The sequence below is a fragment of the Rhamphochromis sp. 'chilingali' genome (genome assembly GCF_963969265.1).
Source record: "Rhamphochromis sp. 'chilingali' genome assembly, chromosome: 4".
NCBI lineage: Eukaryota > Metazoa > Chordata > Actinopteri > Cichliformes > Cichlidae > Rhamphochromis > Rhamphochromis sp. 'chilingali'.
The window spans coordinates 28,207,998-28,235,997 of record NC_137948.1 but is presented as its reverse complement, the minus strand read 5'-3'; the positions used below and the strand labels follow the sequence as shown (position 1 = coordinate 28,235,997).

General features: G+C 40.7%; 1 protein-coding gene across 5 annotated transcripts in view; it reads right to left on the bottom strand.

Moving 5' to 3' along the window:
• The window catches only part of tll1 (tolloid-like 1), a 61,606-nt gene that overhangs the window by 3,250 nt on the left and 30,356 nt on the right, over nt 1-28,000 (bottom strand). For all 5 annotated transcript variants that reach the window (XM_080879244.1, XM_080879243.1, XM_080879245.1 and 2 more), the window contains exons 7-21: nt 27,200-27,378; nt 26,533-26,638; nt 25,239-25,363; nt 21,867-21,982; nt 21,514-21,616; nt 20,725-20,841; nt 20,337-20,482; nt 19,730-19,925; nt 19,491-19,616; nt 17,107-17,267; nt 16,813-16,993; nt 10,524-10,649; nt 7,573-7,700; nt 950-1,163; nt 416-666 (exon numbers count right to left, since the gene is read on the bottom strand). In XM_080879244.1, coding sequence (XP_080735370.1) covers nt 416-666; nt 950-1,163; nt 7,573-7,700; nt 10,524-10,649; nt 16,813-16,993; nt 17,107-17,267; nt 19,491-19,616; nt 19,730-19,925; nt 20,337-20,482; nt 20,725-20,841; nt 21,514-21,616; nt 21,867-21,982; nt 25,239-25,363; nt 26,533-26,638; nt 27,200-27,378 — 2,275 coding nt within the window. The remainder of the gene's footprint in view (nt 1-415; nt 667-949; nt 1,164-7,572; nt 7,701-10,523; nt 10,650-16,812; nt 16,994-17,106; nt 17,268-19,490; nt 19,617-19,729; nt 19,926-20,336; nt 20,483-20,724; nt 20,842-21,513; nt 21,617-21,866; nt 21,983-25,238; nt 25,364-26,532; nt 26,639-27,199; nt 27,379-28,000) is intronic.

Here is a 28,000-nt window from a genome sequence, read left to right as displayed (position 1 = left end):
ACTAAAACAGCGTGGGATCATCCAAAGAGGAGCTTTGACTGTCCTTCAAGAAGCCTGGAGAATTATTCCTGAAGACTCCTTAAGGAAATGACAAGAAATCTGCCTAAGAGAGTTCAGGCTATGTTGAAGAATAAAAGTGGACTTTCAAGCTCATTAAAACTGCCTTATATACTGCCTTTCCTATGTATGTTTGCACATTTCAATAAATCGTGAACGCTGCAAAAGTTAACATTGCAAAGTAATACAATGCACATTTATAAAACTAGTTAAAGCTTCACTGACTCAAAGTGCCAAAGCAAACTCATGTCTAACCTGAAGTGTTTCATTGTCGACCACTAAAACATGTGGCGAGTCCTCCACAAGTCTTTCAAGTTTACAGAACTCAGAGACGTCCCTGAAAATAACGGTAACTCACCCCTGAACCGCAGAAGCGTCCCAGTCGGTGTGAGTTGGCATCATACCCATTATAGAGCTCGATGTAGTCATAACCACAGTCGGCCTCCTCCTCCACCTCAAATGTAATGAAGCTGAGCTCGATGCCGTAGCCCTGTTCTGCCGTCAGCAGCCACTCGCAGTCAGTGTGACCCGGATAATTGTTGTCTCCGAACTGGGAGTGGGAGTAAAGGTTCTTCTGATGAGCTTCTGCTTTCAGCCGACCTCCACACTCTAAAGAGGCACAAAGAAAGGAAAAAGTATGAAAAAATGGTTTTTGGGGCACTTTTTGTTCTTCCCAGCAGTGAAGAACTAAAGTCAGATTTCATGACGGGTTATTTCAGCATGCACGTGCTGTTAAAGACCACTAGAGGGGGACATTGCTCCTAACTTCAATTAATTACGCTGATGACTTTGAGTGATGCTCTCGACAGATATGGTCTTGCACAGTGTTCCAAGAACAGACTTAAAAAATCGACTTTATTTACTACATAAGGATATTTATATGACCACAGACCTGTTGAGTGTGAAGCTTGGAAACCCTTCCTTTGCACTGAGGCGTCAGAAATGAAGCGTAGGTACATCTTGTTGCCAGTGGACACCAGCGACTCCGGGATCTTACTGCCACACAGACGACCCAAGATGGTGGCTGTGTCACTGTCCCCGTCAAACGCCTCCAGATGGTCATAGGCACATTCCTGATGCTGCTCGATCTCAAACTCATTGAAGGTCTGAAAAGAAGGAAGCGGGGAGAATGGCAGAGACGGAGAATGAATGAATGAGTGGGTGTTAAGACAAGAACCTTATAGGAGCTACCAGAGATACTCAAAAGGATACTTCCTATTTTCACAAAAGTGCTAAGAGTGACCTTTATACAAGTTGGCGTCGAAACATTTCTCTATTGATGAAATCACGAACTTACACATGTATCTGCATGATTGGCTGGCAGGTGACAAGCAATTCAAGTTTGTAATTCTAAAAAACATGTAAGTTGTCACTCTGAGAATTCAATCTTAGGGTTTTACAGTTCTGAGTGATGGTAGCATGGCTATGGTGTCATATGCTAGATCACGGATGTCCAACTCATTTTACATCATGGGCCGTTTTGCTCTCATGTGGGCCAGACCAGTGAAAATCCTCTTTTGCCTGGTGTGTAGAAGTTTTTCTATGATAAAGACAAGCTATTAAGATATCTTTATTTATCTTCCTTCAACCCTACCTAACTTGGCATTTGTGTATGGACAGCAAAGGAAGAATTTCATTGCACAGAGAAATGCTATTTCTTCTGTACACATGACAATAAACACTTTGAATCTTGAAAGAAATGCTGCTGTGATAAAAGAAAGAAATCTGTCAGCACATCTCTTAAACTGTAAGAAATTAATGTGTAAACTTTTAGATAAAGTTCTGGTCGTTGCCCAGACTGTTTGGTAAATTTAAAACAGAACATTTCTGTTAATGCACAGCTTATGTCCTATTTTTTTCACCGTGGATCTACTTTTCTGTCATTTAATTTTTTATCTACTACTTAATTACTTTGGTAGTGTATGAATGGGGCATTTGGGAGGTCTTTATCAATACAAAAAGCTGTTAAAGTAAAAAGTCCAAAATGTATGTGCTTCTTCATGTTTTCCAAAGCTGCTCAGTGCATTTGATTGGAGTCTGTGTTGGGCTGATTCTGCCCCTGGGCCTTATGTTTGTCACCCTGTTTGGTCAAGAAAACTACATCTAAAGCCGAGTTCCTGATTTAACTCTTGGCACTACATCTTTGCTGAATTTCATTTTGCTGCTTTCGCTCTCTCTCTTTTCCCTTTGTTTTCAATCTGTTTCTGCTATCCAGTAAAGGCAACATGCTCCGAAAAATCTCTAAATATGCAAGAACCCTTTCGTAAAGATGCTGCACTACTAATCTAATCTCTCTTTTCCTGAATTTGTATCATCCTGGCAACAGGCAGGCATTCTGAGGTCCCTCACCGGTCTCTCTGAGCGACATTAGTTGGAGAACGGCACGAATAAAATCCCTAAAGTTGTTCAAGTCACTTTTCCATCTCACTTCTTCATCCAGGTGCTGTTGAAGGAAAGGGCTTAACTTTATCTGCTTGCTTGGCTCCGTAAAGCAGATTAAATTTGTCCATGTGAGGCACGAAGAGCAGAACTCGGAGATCAACAAGCTTGTAGGTACGAAAAATATTTCTGTAGTGTTTACAAAGTCTCAAAACGTGAGGGCTTTATTATTTTAAAGAATTATTTATAGAACTCAGGAATGTAGACAACATGTGCGAGCTGAAGGAAAAAATAAACACAAAGAAGAGCAGACTGAAGGAAGAGAATGGATTATTTCCAAATGTATTGTGTGTTTTTATGAAGAAATATCTTCACGGTAAGTCTTTCATTAAGCATCAAATCATTTTTTAAACAAAGAGAGGTAAACATGAGTTAATGTAGCTGCAATGGAAATGCATTATTGCACTGTTATTGGGTTCTAATTAAGCATGAGATACCCAAATTCCGTCCCCAATGAGCTAACTGACTGCCTGTCAGGCGCATGCTTAAAGCTTCCCAAACATCCCTGGTCAATAGTACTGTCAGTCTAAGAAATTCCAAAGCAAAGTGAAGTTATTAGAAAGTAATTAAAATTAGCTGAGGCCACAATACAAAAGAAAATACACACTGTCTCCTCAACCCCATATTTATTTCTGATTTCATTTTCTTTTTCCCATTTGTGGCAGATTAAAAATAATTCTTGTCATTGTCCAGGCTGCATGATATATTACACTGGGTTGTTTTTTTTAATGAAAGATGCAAGATGCTGCATATCACGTTTAGGCTGTTAATCTATCAGTCAGATACGATCTCGTTTTAGAAAACAAATGTTATTTTCTTTCTGAGCGTCAGAGAAGAAACCCCCGGCCCATGCAATGCCTCCATGCGGACCAGCATGTACACAGTGTCACGATTTATAATCCAACCATGTCACCGTGAGCTGAGTCATAACACCTTGTAGGCCTCGCTCCCACACAGTCACACACTTGATTGGGTCTGTCACGTCACCATAACCATCACAACACTCTGATTTTTTTTTCTTTTTTTCCATAAACCAACTGACTTGAAGCAGAAAGGAGGGTGAAGGTGGGCTGATGCGTGGATTTCATTACACAGATGGGAAGTGTTTGATTCTGAGGTCGTGATGGTTTCCAGATGTTTCTAACCATACCTCAAGCGAGACACTGGTTTGATGGTCTGACTTGAGCCGTGTACTACATCCAAGCAAATTGTGTGTGTGTGTGTGTGTGTGTGTGTGTGTGTGTGTGTGTGTGTGTGTGTGTGTGTGTGTGTGTGTGTGTGTGTGTGTGTGTGCCAGACAGAGTGAGGAATAATTAAATGATCTTAATGCCATGTTCAGATTTCTGGCATTTTATATGTCCTTCTTTGATGTCATTACTGTGGAGAAAGAGAGCACCCCTATTTATTATATGCATACATTTGTACTCATGTCTTTGTGCATACTCACTGAAATGCATATATCTTTATTGAAAAGAGAGTTTACTAACATACAACTACAAAAAAACTCCTCAAAATCTAGCATAAGGGGAATACATCGTTTGATTTCGCCCTTACCCTACTTCTAAGCTGACTGTAACACTAAATCAAATGAATTTTAATACCTGACCTAATTCCCCCCCCCTAAAAAAAACAAAAACAAAAGTGCCCTCACTCCACAAGTCTAAAATTTAAAACTGGTCCTCACAGATATATGCAAAGCTAAAGTGCACAAAACAACAAGTAATATTAAAAACATAAAGACAAAGGAGTGTGTATTTAGTATCGTTTGAATCACACAAAGTTACAAAGTTACATTCAAAACGGGAGCAAAACCTCGTAACTGTGCTATCGCAGATGATGATGTAATGTGTTTTGGTTACATAAGCGGTCATTAGAGATTATCAAAAACTAAATGACGATGGATGACAGTTTTGATAACAAGCCCATATTGTGGCTGCAGAGTGGAAGTAAGGTGAAGAGCCAAACGTTTAATGCATCCTTTCAACAGTGTGTGTGTGTGTGTTGGATAGAGAGAGACACATGCATGGGAACATGACTTTAGGAGGATTATCTAAAGCATCCTGTGTAAATGTGAGCATGTGAGTGATTTCATTCTTCTGTATTTGTTTTTATTATTATTTTTCTTTGAAACCAACCTCTGGAGCTGAAACATGAAGCCAACACAAGGTTTGTTTGAAAAGTTAGTCAATCCACACAGACCTTCCGATAAAAAGCCCAACATCTACATTACATCTGAAATAAACAGTTTTATCCCCCATTTAAATTGCATTAAGACTTCAAATTATCCATGATTAAAAGAGTGGCTGTTTTGGTGAGGGCGGCTGACATAGATGGCTGTACTGTAGCTGGCAGAGGTCTGCTAGTCAGAGAACTGGACTATTGCTGTAGCAGGTTCCTGTGTCTGTTTTGTGCACCCATGCAGTGGATGAGCCTTGCTAGACAAGCTTGCTAGCATTAGCTGATAACACAGTTACTCTACCCTGTTGTTTAAATATGCTCACGGCAGTGTTTTTATACGAGAATATCGGTGACGCAGTAGCTCATGTGGCTCATAATCAATCACAATTCACAGGTTGTTGCCTCGAAAATAACAAATGTGACCTTGACCTTGAGCACAGACTGCATGAAGACCTGTTAGGACAGAGGTAATAAACTCATTTGCATTACATTTTACATTGTAGGTGTCGTGCTTTGATCTCTGGTGGGCCGGCCAGTGAAACTCCCCTTTCTGTCAGTGCGATGAAATTTTAATACACATTTAATCTCTTATATCTCTTATATCTTAAGATCTTAAGATATAAGATAAAGAAGTGCAATTTCAACAATGCATCCATTCTCTTCCTCTCATCCTTATCAGGAGCATTGGAGGGGCCTGGAGACGGGATACACCCTGGACAGGTCTTCAGTCTGATGCAGGGCTAACACAGAGACAGACAACCATTCACATCTATGGGCTAATTTAGAATCACCAATTAACCTAACCCCAATAACCACATGTCTTTGGACATGGAAGGAAGCCAGACTACCCGCAGAGAACCCATGCAAACACGGGGAGAACATGCAAGCTTCTTGTAAAACAAGAAAGACTCTCCAGATGGGAGAGTCAAACTGAGGAACTTCTTGCTGCAAAGCAACAGTGCTAACCACACCACCATGCTGCCTCACAATGTCAACAATTTATCTCTGTTTTTTTTCTACATAAGAACACAACGTCAGATTAAACTGTGAAAAATAAAGGTGTAAAATTATAGAGAAATTCCTGCAGCTCATAGTATGTATAAAGTTTTTGTTATTTTACAGAAAATGTCTCTTTTGTAGACTCATAGTAGTTCTAGAGTAGATGGTGAAAAAAGAAGAACTTTTCTGTAATCTAATTGTTTAATTTGGTGTAGTATGAATGGCCTTCGAGGATGACTTTATCAGTAGTAAAAAGTCCAACATGTATGCCAGCATTCACATTTTCAGTCATTCAGTTGGCCAGATTGGAGTCTAGTGTCAGTCCAATTCTGGCCACTGAACCTTATCTTTGACACCCCTGTTAGGTGGTTATTTTGTATAAATATGATTAAATTCTGACCAGTACTGATTCAGAACACAACTCCACAAACCAATTAGAGGCCAGGTTCCTCCCCCTGTTATTTAGTCCCTTGTGAGAACAAATATGAGCTCTGCACTTATGACGTTCATACCTTTAGAAAGTAAAAGTAGTAGTCTAACAGTCAACTAACAGAAAGTTACTTGAAGGCTGCAATAATTAACAGATTAAAGCCATTCTTTAATCTTAAATGCCACTGAAACTCAAACCAATTTTGGCTTCATAATTGAGAAGTCTTACTAATACTCGTAACGAGTGACAATACATATTATAGTTTATCTTTGGTGGACTGCGCTATTTTCTGAACTTTCTGAAATGTATAAACTAAATTATTAATATATTTAAGAGAAAAGTTACAAGTAATCATCTTTTTGCAACATTTCTTGGACAAACAGTGGAAGCAGTCATGATGTAAAGTAAGGTTATGACTTGTTTACAGCATCATCTCAACATGTTTTAGTTGACCTGTCTTGTGCTTTATTACGTTCTTAAATAAAATGTTTGGTCAAGATGAACATTTTTAGAAGCTGAAGACAAACATCAGCTGTCATTTTATCCTCTGAAGTGAAACCCCCCCCCCCCCCCCCCCCCCCCCCAAAAGATTGTATGTCATCGCTGGTTTTCTGTTTTGTTGTTCTGACATGTCTCCATCTCTATCCATCCATTCTCTTCCATTTATCCGATTCAGGGGGGCGGAAAAGGCGGGGGTACACCCTGGATAGGTCGCAGGTCTGTTGCGTGGCTAATGCAGGGAGACAGACAACCAATCACACCTATGGGCAATTAAGAATCATCAGTTGACCCCACAAACTGCATGTCTGTGGAAACGCAAACTCCACACAGAAAGACCACTATCATTGCCCCTGTCATCACCTCCATCAAGCAACAGTTCAGAGTTAGATTTCTCCCTTTAAATGACTTCCTAAACTGCCAAGGACCAAATAACCATTCAGATTTGTCTTGGAGCTAAAACTATGCTTAGCTTGCAATTCTCACATCAACTTCTCTAGAGAGGCAACACTGAAATGTCTGAGTTTCTGCAGCAGAAACAAACACTTCACTAAATGGTACTGGAGCTCAATTTTAATGGTGTCTTATAAACACATACATGTGCACCAAATTAGAAAATACGCAAAAGACTTTGTATGTGTGTGTGTGTAGGCAGCACACATGCATGCACAGGCATAGAAAGGCACACTGACACAGATGGCCACTGCCCAAGGCCTTTCTGTAATGCATGAGCACTCACTCACAGTTAGCCCAAATATACAAACATGCACTTTCTCCCTCATTCACATTTGGGTTTCATAAGTGGAACATGAAAGGAGAAGCCAAGCCAAGGCTTTACCATACAAGATGACCCCACAGACAGAATGGTGCGTCGTTACAGTGGGGTGGCATTCCTGTGATTTCCAGGAAAAACACACAGAGAAAGAAAAGCCTGACAATGTTGAACCCGCTTTTACGTGATGCACACTTACAATTTTGACTCTGTGTCCCGGTGTGGCTGTGATGTCCCAGGTGCACTCTTTCCGGCTGGGGTACTTGTCTGGCCAGTTTGGGCTGCTCAGGGTCCCACTGGGACTGTGGATCTTATGCTCACACTCGGCTGGAGACACACACACACACACACACACACACACACACACACACACACACACACACACACACACACACACACACACACAAACACGCAAGAGCACACACAGAGAGGAAGTTTAAAAATCATGGCTGCACAGGAAAAGGTCAGAGGAAATGGAAAAGGAACAGGAAGGAGAGAAACACAAGAACTAAATGAGAGAAGAAGATTTCAAAGAAGCACATCCTGGTGACAAGTTCACAGTGGGTTTCACTTGAAATTGGCAGCAAGCTTTGCACAAACACTGCAGTGGGACCTTTGCACTTTCTATACTGTAGCTGAGTACATATATGTATATGTACACTATTTGTATACAGTAATTAAAGTAAGAACCATATCATTATTTTGGATTTGGGTGAGGAGGTGGGCCTGAATGCTTTCTATATGCATTCAGTGAGTTTAGACTGACAAACAGTGTACATTTGTGTAACCATACCTGCACATGTAGCATTCAGAGTCTGTTAAAGATTGAATGCTTTTCTAAACACCATTGCATTCATTGGAGAAGTATCAAACTCAGTGGTTTTTGTTTTTATTCCTGACGACTACTCTGTCATTTGCCCCACTTTCTTTGATTTTAAGGCTTTGTCAGCTCCACCTACTCATTACATTATAGAAAATCGTACTCAGCAGTCAGCTCTTTGTTGCCACAGAATCTCAGAAAGCGCAATGAAAAATATCAGCTGCACTTCATTTGTCACTGATGGACGAGTCTGGAAACACACAGGAGCTGTTTGTTAACACTGACTACTTTCCTCCTGGAGTCTGTCTCAGGTTAAAGCCGTCCAGAGCAGCCCACACACAGTCACACATGGCATTTTCATGCATTCGATTTTAATGAGACAAATGCTATGGCTTTATGAAGGTGCGGGGAGGCAAAAGGCATGCACACGACAAAGACGATGTGTTTGAAAGTGATGGCTTTTATTTCTCAGGAAAACCAAACTCATGTACAGCATGAAATGGCATCCACAAGAACAACACGTGAGTCTGAAACAGCTTTTTTTTCCTTTTTTCTAGCATGCAAAGTATCACATACAGATGTCAAAATCTGATTGAGTTGCTGGTAAAAACGAACAGTTTCAAAGTCATTGCAAGAGTTTAAAATGAGATCCCTGAGACTTTAAAGGATGCTGTGTGTCATTTTTTATATTTCCCACTGGTGTGAAAAGCCATAAAGGTGAGTAACAATTATGCTTAATGATGAATCCAGGGTGTAACAACAATTGCTGAAATCTTCTCAAACAAGCCGAAGCTCATGTATATATATAAACAGGGGCACAGGCCGTGTGACGGGAATATGAATTAGTGTGACACGGCAAGGCTCGCTTACACTGGTGTTGTGCACATATAAACACACATGTACACACAGGAAGACAACGCTACACGCAAAGCTTTCAAGGTCCCAGATGTTTGAAACACGAGTCTTTTTATGAGCATCACGGGGAGTCTTTAGTGAGGTGTGTATGTCAGTGCTGATGTTGTGAGTGTGTGTGTGTGTACGTGTTCAAAAGTTCAACTTCAAAGAGCTGTGTATAATATGTCCATTCAGCAGGGTGTGTGTGTGTGTTTGTGCAAGTGTGTGTGTGAAAGTGCAAATAACCTTTAATAAATAATGTTTTCTGTCAAACTAAAACTTTTTTCCACCCTTTGTCCGTTTCTCACACACATCAGAGTGAACAGAGTTTTAGAGACTGCCAACTGGTTTTTAGGTCATCTGAGAAAAGTTCAAGAGTATCAAGTCGTTTAGAGTGGAGCATCTCCTGAAGTTAATCCCCTACATATAATTTATAATGTCACAGTTTTGTGGGACATTTCTGTGGTAATTAATTTGGACTTGGTGTGTTTCTGTTTCAGGAATGTCCTTTAAGAACAGTCCAAGTTAGGTCTTTTTTAGTCTCACTACACAAAATAAATACTCTTAATATATAATTAAGTTTTTAATTTTTGCTGATGATTTTGTCTCAGTTTTTGTTAAAGAAATAGTAACATTGTGTAATATGTCATGTTTTGAAGTTCACCTGAGGTTGTATTTACCTAATTTTAAGACCTGTTGAGGACTAATTTATTCTTAATATATCCTGATATATAAAACCTTAAACTTGTGTTCCATTTTGCCTGTAGTGCTATTTATTTTGCCTGCATTGTTTTGGTCTGAGCAGGTTCACACAGCACCTATTTTCTTTCTGTCTGCCAAGCTTTTCACTACCCAAGAGGAAGAATGCCTCTACCTGTCCCGAGGCTCATGCGAGTGACAGCGTGACAGGATGTAAGTACTGATGGCGTCTCCCCTCAGCTGAGCTTTAACGTTAGCTAGCTGCATGCCTTCTTTGGTTGGTGGGTGTAGTTTGACAGAAAGAAAGCAAGGTCATGATTTCAGGAAAAAAGACATTCCTGCGGAGTTTTTCAATTTCCTTTTTCACTGGGGCGCACTCCAAGGCAAATGCCATAAGGTTTTATTATATTCAGTATATTGCAGACATTTCTACAGTGGACATCCCAGAAATTGGACAACTCTCACTTGAACAATTTAGATGAATAAATAGCGCCACAGGCCAGAAGATTTGGGGGTGAACTGTCCCTTTAATCTATGTGAAAAAATATAAGCCAAAGAAAAAAAACTCCCTCAAATGTAAAGCCTGCTATCATGTGGATGTGTGTGGACAGCGCGTGATGGATGATGGCTATTCTTATGAATGAGCACATGCTTGTGTTGATGCGCGACAGCATGCACGTGTGCTCCGGTGCTTTTATGCCAGTGTGTGTGTGGGTGTGAATGCACATGAAACCCACCTTCCTTACAGTCATGTTTGTTCTCATGCAACACGAAGCCATGGCGACAATGACACACGTAGGAGCCCACCGTGTTGATGCACTCGTGTTGGCAGCCGCCGTTGTCCTTGCTGCACTCGTCTTTGTCTATGAGGGATACACATGCAACACGTCAGTGATGTGGAAACATCAGAGAGATGAGATGGTGGGAAGGGAGAGAAACAAAAGAGGACAGTAATGAGGTGCGGGTGCAGTGGAAAAGGAGAAAATGAAGACAAGTTAAACATTTTATTGCAAGGCTGAGAGTTAAAGCCCAGCAGGATGATCAAGTGAGCCATCCCGGCTTTGAACGCTCTCTGCAGCTTACTTTTGTTTTTTTACTACAGTAACAGCTGGAGATCAATAAAGGAGAAGTTACTCAAAAAGGCAAAAGTTTGCATTGATTGCCACGGAGAAGAATATCTAACGAAAGAAAACAAAAAAAACTTTCTGAAGTTTGTTAGTTTGTGTAAGTCTGTTGTTGTGTTGCAATCGTCTACGTTCAGGTCACAGCAGCTGTCTTATTTAGGTTTACTGAATTTTGATTATTCTTTGTGTTTATTTTGAAAGTATTACTTCCCTTGTGTGTCCCAATGTGTTGTTTTGCGTCCTTAGTTGTCCCTACTTTGTGATCCATTAACTTGTCCCTGATTAGTTTCATCTGTTTTTTGTTAACATACCCTGCTTGTGTATCTTGTTTGTGTACTTGTTTTAGTCTGGGGCCCAGTTGCAGTCGAGCCCCTGTAACCTCTCTTTGTTATGAGTGTAACACAGACTGAAAGCATGCGTGGCTGCTGAAGGGTCTCTTAATTAATGGGTAGGGTAGAACCACAGGAGTAAGCTTTGGGATGCACTTGGCTTTCTCTAATGATGGAAGAAACTTCAAACCATCTGCAGTGATTTATACAGCTATCAGATGGAAGTAATAACATCATGTCCATAACTTTCAACATGCATACACTCTAATGAACAGTCTCTGTTTATGTTATTCGTATTTTAGTGTAGAGAGACAGAATATCAACCAAAAATCCAGAAAAAAAAACACATTACATAAAATGTATAAATTGATTTGCATGTCATTGAGTAAAATAAGTATTTGAATCAAAACAGTCTGAATTCTGGCTCCCACAAATTGGCTGTGTGTCCATGTGGCACACAAATTACAAGATTGTAGACCTGCACAAGGCATAGTGAGCAACAACACCATCCGCAAGATGCTTGGTGAGACGTTGACAACTACTAGTGTGAATATCAGGAAATGGAAGAAACATAAAATGATCATCAATTGCACTTGGTCTGGTGCTCAAGTCAAGATCTTGAATCACAGGGTTAGGATGATCATGAAAAAGGTGGTAGATTTGGTAATGACTTGAAGACAGTTGGGACCAAAGTCACCAAGAACACCACTATTAACACACTATACCGTGCAGCACCAATGAGGTCTCCCTACTCAAGAAGGCATATGTAGAGGTCTGTCTTAAGTTTGCCCGTGAACATCTAATGATTCAGAAAAGGCTTGGGGGGGAAGTGTTGTCGTCAAATGAAATCAAAATCATACTCTTTGGTGTTAACTTCATCTGCCAAGTCGGAAAGAGGAGAAATGCTGAGTATGACCTAAAGAACACCATCCCCACAGTCAAGCATGGAGGTGGAAACATTATGGTTTTGTTTTTCTGCTAAGGGTACAGCAGGATTTCACTGGCTTAAGGGAACAATGAATGAACCTCCTTCCCTCAGCCAGAACACTGAAGATGGGTCGTGGATGTGTCATGACAACAACCCAAAAAATATCACCAAGGCAACAAAGGAGTGGCTAAAGAAGAAGCAAATGAATGTCATTCAGTGGTCTAGCAAGCCTCTTTTATGTAATGTGTTGTAATGTGTTTTTTCTGCATTTTCAGCTGATATATCTCTTGCTGCATTAAACTGAAACTATAGTAAAAGTGAGAGAGAGTTCATTTCTTTGGAAGTGAGCAAACTTGCAAATCCAGCGGGTGATCAAATAATTATTTGCCCAACTGCATGTCATAAACTGTATGATTTTTTTCAATTCATCATTCATTTTTGCTATGTGCTGATACATAAAAGATTTCATCATTCATCAACTGTATAGGGAATTGGTCAGAATCCAATAAAAACTTCTTAGTCACTTTTGGAACCTTTAAGCCTCTGTATTTATGTTTATACCCCACCATGGTACTTTACAGTCCCATCATATACTACATAATTATGTTAGATTATTATTGGAGCTACATATTGGTTGTACTGAGTAAAAGACTCCAATATATATGCAAAATATGAAAAAATATTCACAAGGTTAATATAAATTAAATAGTTTGTTTCATCATTCAATACACATTACCTCAAAATTCAGAGTGAACATGTGGTGTCTTGCGAATGTTTTGGGAATCTGAAGAATCTGAATAGAATTTTAAAATAAGATTTGAACACCAAGTAAATGCGCATGCTACAGTATTGTTTGGTCTGTTCATCTTTTAGTCCATTGTTATGCGGTTGCTAGGTAACATGATGATGTTGATGAATATATCAAGCATCAATCAATTTGTTGCTATAAATTAGAAATTAGTTATTGTTGTGAAATGTCAATGATACAGTACCTTTCGGTGTTATAGATGCATAAAAGCTGCAAATGGATTATTTTATCCTCTTGGTAACTGGCAACATGATGACATCATAATGTCTGATATAGATGAGAACCTTCAGGGCTTAAGATGTACTTGTGTACCAATGTTGTTTGCACCACTCCCGATCATGTAAGAGGAGTTTTTAGGTAAACAGACACAGATTGTTTGTGTTATAGTAAAATGTTTGGCTTGGCACAGAGTTTGATCAAATTGATCCGGTTGCAGGTTAAAGGTGGAAACGTTTTAAAGTCCAAAAACAAACTCACTTCCCAATCATTTTCTCTCCCTCATACTCAATTTGTGGTGTCCTCTAACCACTTGGATTCACCACAGGATGGGCTGGGTGAGAACAAAGACTTTGGTGAGGCTGAATCCCGGGTGGAGGCGGAAGAAGCAACGGAAGGTTCGCTCTGCTCGGGGTTGCCACGTTAAGCGCGGAGACAGAAAGAGGCAGAGGAGGTGAGGATGGATTGCAGACCGCACAGGAAGACAGAGGATGTATGGGGAGAGTGTGGGAGCACAGTGTGTTTGTGACTGAGAGAGAAATAGATTCCTATAAAGAGATGTGAGATTAGACACAGACGCCGAGTCTCACTTCAACTTTGGAGCTTGTGAATCAAACTAGATCTGCTTTTAATGAAACCACTAAATCCTCTCTCTCTCCCTCTCTTTCTCCGTGTGTGTTTGTCTGTGTCTGCTGTGGTATTACAGTGCTATTGTGGGCTCAGTCTCACCCTATCACAGGCTAAGAAGCTTTGCGGTCGATGCTACACAGTGTTCATTGTAGTTGTCTTCAGGTCAAGCACAAAATGTCCACACGCACGCACGGGCAAACACGCACGCACACACACACGGATTAGTAGTATGTGGGAGGCTGAGGGGACCTCCCTAAAGCTGCTGGCTGTTCACCAACCAAAAGCTATCCCTAAAAGCTTCTGACAGTAACTGAGCCACACAGCAGCTTTTAACACACAAGTACGCACATTATTCGTATCTGAGTAATTTCCTTTTGCAAGCCTGCCCCACTGAACTGTTTAGCTGTGTGTTAAAGGTGTGCTGCAGGTTAGTTGAATGCAGTTAACAGCTTTTCTTCCTCTGAAGTTGAAACTGTCCTGATTTTCTCTTCAAGTTTGCAGTAAATTGTTTGAGTAAAAAAGAGAAATCTGTATCATAACATCCAACAAATTTCTCCCTGAAACAGCAAGCGGGGAACATTTGTTGTATTTTTAGTGGAAAACCGGGCTGTGTCCCAATTTCATACTGTTTAAGACTGTCTTTGAGATTGCAGTTTAAAAAAAAATCAACGTACATATATTTGCATACGATAATCATGGCCCGGATTTATGAAAATACACGATGGTGACAATACTTAAACATTTTGGATAATAAAAAGCTTTTTTCACATCATGCATGCTATATTTCTTTTGGCCAGCTTTGATGGCACAGATTTGAGGGGTGTTGTTTCAGTTTGCACTGTGACCACATTCATTTCCATCTAGACTTGGATTTTTTTCTCCTGTATTGATGATGGGAGAGTCTTTTTCAGCACATCCCAAACATTCTTAATGGGATTAAGGTCTGCACTCTGTGATTACCAAGCCAAAGAGTGATGTGTCATGCTTCTCAAACTGCTCTTTTACTCTTAGAGCCTGATGAATCCTGGCATTGTCATCTTGGAACCACCAACAAGGAAGTAAAAATCCGCTGATGGAAAAAGCTGACCACTAAGTGTATTCAGGTACTCAACTAACCTCATTTTTTTGCAGGGCCACATTACGCTGCTGAATCAAGACCTGACCAACTGAACCAAACCCAGATCATAGGACTGTAGCCAGAGGCTGGCAGTAGGGAGTATTGCTTCATTTGCCTCTCCTCTTACTCGCATCACTATCCTACTTTCATTGTTCCAGAGTCCAGTCATTATGGTCTTCAGCAAACTGGAGCCACACTTCTTTGGTGAAGATGATGGTTCTGCATTATACTTCAAGGTCTTTAATAATGTGTAAACCTAATGCTTCTTGGTTCAGAAATTTCCATTTGTTTTATTTGCCTGATGCAAACCAATAACCCTTTCAATCCTTCTGAAAAACAATAACATGTTTTTCACAACCACAGGATATGTCTTCTAACATGGTTGGTTAAGCTCCTCACAGCATCAGTTATGGTTAAATAACCTGTTACCATCCAAAACATAGTAATCACTGCAGTAATTATCTAGTGTAAGTCTTAGTTTGCTTAGTTAACCAGGTGATGACTTGTTTTTGGACAGGTAGTGTATATTACTTTTCATTCAGTAAACAGTAAGTAGCCATATAGTACATTTATTTGCTGAATATTTTAGAACCTGTAAATTGATCAAACTCACCACTTTCCTCATTACTTTTTTCCATATTAGCTATCATGCAAACACTGTGTGACATAAAACAATAACTACACATTCATTATGGGTAATTCCATTATTTACTTTACTTACTAATTTTTTAAGGGTTTTCATTTAAGGCCTAGTTGGGAGCTTTAATTTGGATGACAGAAAGTTGTAGAATAACATCTCATAACTCCATATTATCACAATTTTAGTCCACCGAATCATAGATTTTATCAATAATTTGTACAATACTGGGACACAGAACGTTTCCTTCTGGAGCAGAATGGATAAAGAAAGGATCCACATCAATAAAGTAGGATCTATCCATTCCCTTAATTGACCAGAGCCAATCAGAGATCAATCCCGATTGTGAGGTCATGTTACCTCTGACCTTTGATGAGATTGCCAGCCTGGTGCCGACATGACCACGAGTTGAACTGACGCGCGTTACGTCCTGGCACGACTCAAACACAAACATACGCTCCTGACACTGTGCCAGTCTGTCTGAGGGGAGAGAGGGCAGAGAGCAGGGTGAGTGGAGGAAGCCAGAGAGCAGGTGGAGGCAGCATGAAAAAAAAAAAAAACCAGACAAATATGCAAACAGCTCTGCATACACATGAACATTTCACCAAATACTAAACCATGCAAACAACCTCAAATGAATTCACAGCAGAGGGAGATGGGGACACAAAATGAGGCATGTAGATGCTCAAACAAGAGTGTTTATAAGAGTGCTAATGCCTCCTAAAGCCACTTCTTCTGCTCTGGACATTACACGGTTACCTAAATCTCTGCGGCACAGTCAGTGATGGCTTAGATATCAGTAGCAGTGTCTTTCTGCTTTTTTCCAAGCGAGTGTTTTACTTACCTAATCTAAACAATCTAAGCAATCCAGATTTTTTGGTGAGTGCAACATGACTGGAAAACTTTAAAACAACACATGGCTAATTCTGACTAATCTCTCTTATTTCTCCTGTGTGCATCTCACCTTTAGACTGATATGTCTCGTTAGTCTAAACACTGAAACAGCTGCCAGCTTCAAAGGTTAAAATGTTTGCAGAAGGGGAGGATCAGTGTTCGGCATGAGTTTCTGGCAGTGTGACTGAATTCCAGTGGTGCCGAGCATGAAATACCAGAAACCGCCCCTGCACCATAATCCACTTCTCCTGTGTCCATCTTATTTAAAGACTCCTGACATTCCAGTAAAAAACAGGCCTGACACACACAGTCTCACACACGCTGAGTCACACGTGTGTTTTACCTGAGAAGAAGTGAGCTTTAAAGCCTTTCTTAGAAACGGTGTTGTCCGACTTGAACTCAATCCTCATGTTGTTGTACTGAGAGGTGATGACCTCCGGGACCTCGGTACCACAGTATTTACCATGCAGCTTAGAGTCGGATGAGAGGCCGCTGCGCACTTCTACGTAGTCGTATTTACACACCTAAACAAACAGGCAAGGCTCTTGTAACAAACAGTCACGAGGTGGCTGCTATTTTTACCTGCTTCCTTTCTCTCTCACTGAAATGTTGCATACAAATACATGGACGCACTCACCTCGTTGCCTTCAAGCTCGAACGCTTCAAACTGCATGGAGATGCGATACTGAGTGGGCGCCACCACCTGCCACACGCAGTTTTTGTTGGGTGGGTACTCTTTAGGCCAGCCAGGTGTGCTAATGGTCCCATTTAACTTTGATAGAAGACCACCACATGCCGCTGGAAACACACAGGTGTAATCAGTTAAGAAAAGACACAAATTCAGCTTTTTTTGCCTTCATTTGACAGTTGAAATGAACAGAGGAAACTGATTCTGTGTAAAGTAAGTTTTTTTCATTATTATAAAAACTTTGGGATGCACCTTCTCATTGAATTTAGTTTGAAAAGCTGCTTGAAAAAAAGACAGCAGAGAGTATCTGAAAAGAGTTGAATCACTACATTTACAGTTGTAGTCAAAAGTTTGCATCATGATCAACTGAAGTTTGCAGCTGCCTTGTGGAGAACAGTTTTATAGTCAGACCAGACAAAGGCTGAGATATTTGTCTATTCACAATGTGAATAGATGTATGTTTGAGGGACTTTCAAATCTAAGACCTTTGTACTAACTGTGAAGCACGGTAGAGGCACCATCATTGTCTGGGGCTGTTTTGCTGCCAGTGGTACTGGGATATTGCAAAAAAGCGGATGAAATAATGAAGAAGCAGGACTACCTCCAAACTCTTCAATGTTACCTACAATCAGGATGTAGACAATTGAAACTTGAGTACAACTGGGTGTTCCAACAGGAAAATGATCCCAAACACACCTGGGATCATTCCACAGGTTTTGGAATGAAGAAAGCAGGCTAATATTAAGCTTCTGGAACAGGTTTCCCAAACCAACCAACCAATTTAAAGGAAATCTATCAATTTTGCCAAAAACAGTGATCATCTATCAAACCAGAATCATGCCAGAAGCTTGTTGATGGCTACTAAAAGTGTTTTGTCAAGGTGCAGCTTGCAAAGAGATATTTAACCAATTATATATTTGATCCCGTATGTTTGCTTTTGACCCAGTGTGGACTGAAGAAACTCCAAAATAACTTCAAACGTATACACCCTATATTTTTAAAAGGAAAAGAAAAAGAGAACAGAAAGAAATCATTAAAAGCCATTAAAGTTCATTCTTAGATCCATTTGTCGTGGTATTTATGCCCATGATGAATGTAAGTAAACTTCTCAGCACAACTGTATATGTTTTATTATGAAGCACCAGGAATCTCCAGCGTCAAGCAGAAGTGAAATGATGTTTTGGTCACTGTTACAACTACTACAACATGACATGATTTCACTTCCTTCAACAGCAGGATTTTTTTTAAATGACAAAAAAACTGATCAAATTCACTTTGCTTCTCTATGGCAATCGAGTAGCAATTTTTAAGGGGGATCGTTTCCATGCATGCTAATCACTGTATAAATAAGCAATGAGTAATCTAGGTACCTTAAATATAAAAATGTTTTATTATTGTCTCTCTTTTATGACAGCTACTTTCAAGCACCTGTAGTCCAAAACCTAAGCTAAAGAGGCGTAAACGTCAGCTGCATGTCTGTGCCCCGGAGAGTCACTGCACTACAAACACCTGCAGTTCCACAAATTCTGGTCGGTCCCCCAAAACCTTTACCACAGAAATATCCAGGTTTACGCCCTGATACAAATAACAGCTTCAGTCTCTAAAGCTATTTTTCTTCAAAACTGTGCTTTATTTTAACTCACTGCTTTTTGTGTTATTAGGGGCGGGGTCTGTTTGAGGCTTCACTGTTTTTAATTTAAAACTCTGAAATGCCTCTTAGCTGTGTTTGTGGTGTTGGAAGCTGTCGGAATACTCTCGAGGGAATTGTCAGATAAATAATATTCCTTGTTGTGTGAATCACTGTGCTAACAGCCTGACCAAGAAGTCCAGTTTATTTCACTGAGTGTAATCTAGTAGTATTTTAATTTAATTTATATGTTAGCACTAATTAGCGGGCATCTTTATCTGTGCATGTTGTGTAACAACATGTGTGACTTTATAGGATACTCACAAAACACCTGCCTCATCTAAGTCTCTCCTGACTGTCTTTTGACCACCAGATGTGTACAAAAATGTGGCTACTTCTCTGAAGAAATACTGAAAGGCATCAATTTAAGTTAATTTCACTAGAATAGCTTTAATTTCCTTCACTCTCAGAAGTGGTTTGGTTATTTGTTTCAATATGTTGCTCATTACAGAGTAATCTTGAGGGATTACAGGGCAAAGCATGTGGCCATGAATCAGAAAGATGTTTTTTTCCTGTTGACGGCGACCATTCGGATGTTTTTTAGTTTATTTTGCCAAGTAACATTCACATCCTACAGAAACACAATACAGAGGAATGCACATAGAAGCAGGAATGCAGCGTGCCAGGCACACATACTAACTGTTACCTTCACAGCTCTTCTTGTCAGGGGCTAGTTCATAACCTGGGTCACAGGCACACTTGAAGCTGCCGAGAGTGTTTACACACCTCTGTTCACATCCACCATTGTCTGGCTTGGCACACTCATCATCCTCTGAAAACACACATACACGTCAGAGTGCATAACAAATGCTTTGTGAAAACACAATCAACTGACGCACAGCTTCTCTTTTTCTCATAGTCACACACACACACACACACACACACCTTTGAAAAAGTTAGCAGCAAAGCCGGCCTTGTTTACAGTCCCATCTGAGACAAACTTCATCCACAGCGTGTGTGAGGTAGAGCGCACGTCCTCGGGTTTGTCGTAGCCACAGAATCGCCCAATCAGAGGGCTTGTTTCGAGCGGGCCATCCCGAACTTCCAGGTAATCGTAAGCGCAGCTGTCGTGCCTCTCGATCTGCACCAGAGGTATGCACAACAAAAACAGTGAGATACACGAAACATCGTCCTTTTTACATCGAATCATGGCTCATGCTTAATCGTCTCCCTGCATCGTAGTTCATTTTTCCCTCTTAATCTAAGCTAAACTGAAAACACGACCTTTGACCTTACCCATGTGGAGTCAGATTGAGTCGTTTAGCAACCTGACATTTCAACAGCATTCAAACTACAAAACTAATCCTCCGCCGCCTGCTGTGTGTCCCTGCACACTCACACAGACACACACATGCATGCACCACTACATTTATTAACTTCTTAGCAGCTCTACAAGCGTGAAATTTGACCCAGACATTCCTAAGCACAAGCACGGGATACACATAAATGCATGCACAGAAAGGCACACACACACACAAAAGGAGTGAGTCACCTCGAAGGCCTGGAAGCTGAGCCCAACGTTGTATCCCTCAGATACAGCGATCCTCCACACACACTCTTTGGAGGGTCTGTAGTCATCAGGATAATTGGGAGACTGAATCTGCCCCGAGTCCTTGGTGATTTCCCCTCCACAGATCGCTGCACCGGGGAAGACGAGAGGAGAGAGAAAGGTTGGGTGTGCATCAGCTGCACTGACTAAAGACACCTGAAACACAGTCTGTGTACACTATGAATAATGAAAGCCCCGAGATAACTCACAGAGCACATAAGGTCATCAAATTCACAGGCTGGAATTATTATTCACAGTAATTATTAAAGGTCTCTGGATTCGAGTGTACGAATGCTTTTATTTGTTAGTTTGTTTGAATGAAGGCGTTTACCTTCGTAAATGGCAGCGAAGCCTTTTCCTACCCAGTTGCTGCTGCTGCGGAACTCAATCCACATCCTGCTATCAGTTGAAATCAAGACGTCGGGAACTTTATCTCCGCAAAACCTGCCTGTGAAACACACACGCAAAAGCAAACCCTTTAAGTCGTGTCATTCAGTGACTGCTGGGGCAATGCAACTCACAGCTGACAACATGACACTGTTACAGCCTCCTCGTTCATTTCAGTGCGATCGCTGCAGCTGGCAGAAAAAAATAAAGTCATCTGCCACTTAGAATGTACAGGCATTCACACTGTGTAAGTAGAGTGCACTATAGTGTGTCTACACGTATGTGTGTTGTAATACAACAGCATACTGTGGAAGCATGAAGACAAGAAGAGAAAACTATATTGCTGCTGCAATACTTTTGCCTCAGAGGAGTTTAAACAGCTGTGAAGCATCTTGTTATCTCATCAACTTTCACCTGTATTTCCTCGCATGGATTTCACATAACACCATTATGTGTGTTAGTGCAGATTGTATTGATGTATACAATTAGCGCAGTTGTCAATCCTAACACAGCCTTAAGAGCAATTAAATGAGTCAAGAGGAGTTTAAAAAGCCTGTTATCTATTTTAGAAAATTGCTCCTGCTTCTTAATCTCGGAGTTTTAAAAGCCAAGTGGAGTGGAGGAAAAGTGAGCTGCCACAAGCTAAAAATAGGAGTGAAGTTACTCATTAACTTAGTCAGGGAGTAATAGAGTAATTAATTTTAAGGCAGTCAGCCTGCTTCCTGCCTCTTACCAAGCAGCGGAGCTTTCCTCCAGTATCCATCTCGAACTTCAATGTAGTCATACCAGCACAGACTGCTTTTGTACAGATCCATGGTGGTGAAGTTCAGAACAATCTGGCAGAGCAAAAATATGGAAAAACAACAACAACAGCAAAAACGTGTTTAGTAAGTTTAGTACAGATCTGTTCATTGAAGATAAGGAGAGTGAGAGGACAGGAAGAGTGGCCTACCTGCAGTGTTAAGACTTAATCAATATCCAGTCACTCTGGCAGAGGTTGCTTATTTTTTATTGGCTTTGCATGCACATTCACTACACTGTAGGGTGCTACTGAGTGTGTGCGCATGCATGTGTGTATGTGCGCACCTTTTCTCCAGGTGTGACAGATATTCTCCAGACACAGTGTGTGTATGAAGGGTATCCATTGGGGTAACCAGGAGATGAGAAGTTGCCTGTTGACTCTTGGAGCGTCTCCCCACATGCTGCAATACACACACACACACACACACACACACACACACACACACACACACACACACACACACACACACACACACAAATGGAGTTACATTTTTGTGGCAAACCCTGCCATCGTGTGCAGTCCTTTCAGCTTTGTACTGATGGTTTACAATCGGTACATTACTAAAGAACACATGGCTCTCATATTTATTATTACTCTCAACCGTCACAAAATTTTTAACTGCCATTTTAAGTAAATATATTTCAGGCTATTTATTCAAAACAATAGCATCAGACATGCTCTGTTTGTGAGCCATTTATGTGTATATTATCTGATGCATCCATATGGAAACTGTTAGACATTATTTCTGACGTAGAAACAAACTCGCGTTCCGTGTTGCTTTTGGCTTCTTTCAGTTTTGCATGTAGGAGGCTACATTTTTTTGTCCCTGTGTGCATCCGTGTTCATGTGAGGTCCAACCTCAGTCATGAAGCCCTTTCACCATTTAGCAGAATTAAACATTCCTCAGTAGTAAAGTCACTGACTGTAAGTGAATAGAAATGGCAAACTTTTAATTCATCACATAGGAAAAGAACAACAGGGCTGAATGGAAAAAACAAACCCGCTGCTTTTCTCTCTTTATCCGTCATCTTGAGTTCAGTGCTGTCACTCTCTTTCAAAAGGAGGTTAGCCAAATGTGCCCCTCCAATCCCATGACGCATGCTGTTTTCCCCCCACAATGCCCTGGGGCTCTGTTCATCTGTCAGTGAATATGGTATCACTCAAATATGACCTTATAAGGCTGAAGTTGTATCTGTTTGCAGCTGAGACCCACTAACACAGACTCGCTCACTATAGACAATCAAAATTATTAATGGTATGTATGCATATAGTACTGAGCCACCCATCATTTCTTGATATTTTGCTAGGAAAATAGGAAATAGGTGTGTACTGTTTTAATGAGGTTGAATGTCAGTATTTGGTGTGACCAGTTTTTTCTTCAACACAGCCTGAACCCTCTTAGGCAGCTTTCTAGTAATTTCTTTAGGTAGTCTTCAGGAATAGTTCTCCAGCATTCTTGCAGGACATTCAAAGCTTTGGATGTTGGCTGCCTTTTGTTCTGTTCTCTGTCAGAATGATACTGCTTCAGTAATGTTGAGCTCCCGGCTCTGGGGAGGCCGATCCATGACTGAAAGTGTTCTGTTGTGGATTTTGCTTTCAGATCAACTTTGCCTCCTATGTTGATCTTTAGAGTTATATTAAGTTAGTTTGATGTCTTTTAAACTGTAATATATGTGTGTGTTCAGGTGTAACAGTAAATGAGACTACATTTACATGTAGGTATGGCTCTGAATCTTGTGTAGTGTGTGCACTGATCCTTTAAATTTGTGAGAACACACTTACATCAAATGACCACCGCCATCCATTGTGGTTCTGTGTAAACTGCTGGCATACACACATGTCAGATCTCACACGTCTTAAGTAGGCCCGAGTGACAAATTTCACATTAGTTGGCTGAATTATCTGACACGTCATAGACTTGGGGATGAAACACATTTGAATTCATCAATCCATAAGAACTGTTACCACTGACTTTCATTCCGGTTCTTGTGTAATTTGGCAAACATCAGCCTTTTCTCTCCATTTTCCTTCCTTAAGAATGGCTTCCTGACAGCCATCCTTCAACTGAGAGCATTTCTGGTGAGACTGGGTAGATGGATCAACTAAAAGTCCAGCTGCAGGTCCCGTGTCAGCTCTTCGCTGGATTGTTTATATTACTATTTAGTGAATCCATGAGTTTCAGATACTTTTTTTTTCATTTTCTTTTTCTGTCCTCTACTTATTCAGTTTCCTCAAATTATTTAGGGACACACTGCAGAGCAAGTTTTCAGCTTATGTTTTTAATTAGCACGTTATTAGTGCAAAAATACTATTTTATGCCTTAAAACACAATCTGAACTCAAACTGTGTTATCATTGGCGTTTCTTCATAGATTGAAATAAAGACATGGGACATTTGCAAAGGCACATTTTTATGCTTAAATGATTAATAGATCAGTTTTAAGTGAATTAACCAACACAATTCCTCTGAAAATGGTCAGGTACACAGACTGGACTAAAAATGAGTTGTTAAAAAGCAGCTAATGTCCAATAAAATAAATCTTTGAAAGAAATTAAAAATAATTTTAAATTATTTTTTAAATAAAAAAATATTTAATTTTCTAATTTCTCCTTAAACTGGCTCCTTGAAAGCAAAATGCAAAGAAATGAAGAGCAAATCACAACTTTTCCACAGTACTGCATATGTCAGCAGTAATATAGTAACAGAATACATACATTAATAAAATAAAACTGTGGTTTTATTTAAATATGTTATTTATTGTGTCCCACACTCCGTAGATCATGAAGCACAGAGCTTATTGTGTTCAGTGTTCAGTTATTCAGCCAACTACTCCACAGTACCTTCATCACATACCTCCTATAGCTGAAGTTTGCCTGCATACATGGCTGGACTTTGGTGTGCTGTTGCAAATCGCACAATAACACACTGCACTTAACAGTTTATAGATATCCAGGTGCAAGTGCAGAAATAGGATCATTAAAGGATCAGTAAATTTTACTGTGTTTCTACAATGAAACCAGAGCAGCTCTTCTGTCTGTAATGCTGACTCTTTTGCTTTAGAGATACGCATTGATTTTGCTGCTGTCAATTTGTGAGAACAGTACACGTAATCAAAATGACCAACACCATGCCAACAGTTTGGCATGCATACTCGTCAGACCTCACATCCAGGCCCGGGTGGCGATTTTGACGTTAGCTGGCTGAACTGATGATGCCTCATAGACTTGGGGATGGAACTGTGTTTGTGCGTCTGTGTGTTTTCATATGTGGTCAAAAGTAATGGCATCATTTGCAATTATAAACCTTTGTGACATCGCTGCACTTCATTGTGAGAACAGATCCAGATCACATTAGAACGACTCACCGGGGACCAGAGGAACGCCAGACAAGCACGGGCGTACACTTGAAATGTGTGTGTGTGAGAAAAAGACACTGAAAAAATGGAGGGAAGCATCACATGAAAAAACAAAACATGTTACTCAATTTCATGTCCAGACCCTGGAGAATGGAGGGCCGGGCCGGTCTTACGCCAAAGACGTAAGCAGATAAACAGAAGTAATTTTTTTAGGTACGCGCTATGACGACAGCACTCACATTCACTGACGCACACAAACATGCACAGACACACTGCAGACTGAAAGTAAAAGCATCTGTACCTGGACATCTATACAGCTTTCTTGCCTGTGCAATGTCTCCTTTACTGAGCCTGGTCCGCTGACCAATTGCAGGCCGGACCCCATTTTCATCTCTGGATGGAAGGATGGTGTCGAGGAACATCCCGCTTCAGCGAAGAGAAAAGAGACAACATGTCATTGCAACACATCAGTAAAATTAAACAACAATCTAACAGTATGGACAAGCAAACAATTTTCACCCAACCATTGCAGTTTTGTGTTTTCTCTAACATGTGCATTGGAACTGACTGGGGAATGGGAGGGCTTATATAAGCGGGTATGGCGCAGATTAAAAAGCATCCTCAGTCGGAAAAAATGTAAAGTAAACCCATGACACTTTCTGCTGCCAAATCCAAACTTTTTTCACCATTTTAAATGGTGCAGATGTATAAAAAAATTGGAAAAGATTTCTTAATTCTGAAAGGCTTCCATCAGCTTCACTGCATCATGTAAACACATCTGATTTCAGATGAAGTAAATGTGCTATAGTTGTCAAAGTCAACACAAGCACAGCTCAGTAGGGCACAAATATGCTTCAAATGCAAAGTAAATCATAAAATCATAAAAGTTGCAAAGCAAAAACAAACAGTATGAAATACATGACATGGTAATGACAGGTGAAAATAGTTTGCGTTACAATAAAGTTTGCCATTTTCACTCATGCGCTTTTCTAGACGCCCCTCTGAGCTTCATTTGACATTATAAACTTGCGCAGCAATCAGACTGGACATTAAACGAGCTTTAGCCTGCCAGCTACCTAGTGTAAGCAATGTATGATGCCCAGCTGAACAGATGTAAGAATTGTGCAATCAGGTTGTTTTAAAGCTAGAGCTCTGTGTCCTGCTGCCTCCAGCAGCAGCATCTCCTGAATCAAAAGGAGCATTTATGGTAGTGGGAACTACTTCCTGCTGTGTACTGCATGTGAAAAAGATCAACTTTGGACAGGGTCCCAACCTGATTCTCCTGAGGTTATGTAGCGATCATGTGAGAAAGAAGCTTTTGACATGTGGGTAGGACACCTAAAAATTGTTAATTGGCAATTATACCAACGCTGGTTCACAGTGTTTCTTGTTGTGTTACTATGTGAGTAACACAACAAGTGAGGTGTTTAATTTATGCATAGCTGATGTTTGTGCACGGAAAGACAGACTGGAGCTAATATAATAAAACCAAACAAAACAACAACAGCACAACACAGAAAAAGCCCAGACTTTACTGTTAATAACTAAATCAATCTTGGCATATCATAATCTTTGAAATTCAAACCACTGCTTACCGTGAGAAGGTGTTCCTGGCGTAGTGCATGATGCTATCAAAATCATATGGCTCCCCAAGAGAGTTCACCTCCCCTGGCTCCATCTTGAGGAAGTTATATTCCTGGCCTGGGAACCAGAAATTCCACGCACGCCGTACAAACACACACATACGCACAAATATTTGCACACATGCAGATGTAGCAGCATGAGGAGGTTTTAGTTTGATCAACAGTCAGACTGTACCTACTTAGTTTGCTTTCATAAGTGCAAAAGCAAACAGCCTGCGCAACACATCTATAAAAAAAAATAAAATGACTAAATGTGAACAGAAAGGGTATCTTGGGGCTTTTATTCAAATACTTAAAGTCCAGCAGAGGAAGCTCTGATTTGCTTCTAAATAAAGCCGTGGGTCAGGTCTGAGATACTGCTGTGTGATATGATTTCACACCTGTCAGATTACACTGTGGTGCAGAGAGGTGTGTTTGAGCAGAAGTGACAGACTGTGGTGAGAGCGGTCCAGGTGACTTCACAGTCATTAAAAGGCTCATTCACACTCACTCAGCTTCTAGACTGAGTGTGAATTTGGAAACGCACACACTCGGTCTAGAAGCGTTGCTGTTTGTCTGCGTCTAGAAACAACCTGAGTGATCCCAGCAGAGACCACAGGTGTCTAATAATAGGTCTCACCTGGTTGGATGTTATCCCGGATGATGGTCACGTGATCGTCACGGTCGGGCCGCGTGTGTTCGTGCCAGAAGCCAATGACGTGGCCCAGTTCATGCACCACAATGCCAAACTTGTCACAGTTCTTTCCTATGGAGATGGCCTGGGGCCCGTTTCCACGACGACCCACATAGGAACAACACCTAATGAGGATTAGTAGGAAGTTGATAGCAGAGAGATAGGTAATTTACTACACAGTTGGCAGTGGAAATAAGAATCTGCAGTGTTATGTTCAAGTAACAATAAACGCACACACACACACACAAGCGCACACACATCTTTTCAGGATTTCCTGGCCTCCACTACATCCACAAGAGGAAAAGCGGCAGGATTTAGGTACATAAAACACTCTGATAATGCTGCGGTTTCATAACCCAACGCTGTGAGAATTCACATATCGCTGTTCAGAACGCACACATGCACATAGACACACACACACACACGCTTTCCTTCTCTTTTGCTGGGTAGCAGAGACATTCGTGCCAGGCTAACAAATCTGATTAAAGTTATCCAGTGAGCTGATTGCACGGTAAGGATCAGGAGTAGACGGTAGATACAGTCTCACTCTCTGCTTTTTTGGGTGGGGGGGTGGAGGGGTGGAGGGAAACCGTCAGTAAATTCATACAAACACACAACAGATGTACATGTACTGTGGTTATGTGTGCATTTTTATTTTATGTTTCCTTGTTTGTCTGATTTACACACATCCACACTGCACATCCAACCTGCAGGGTACTTAGACGTCAGCTTAAAGTGCCTAATGCA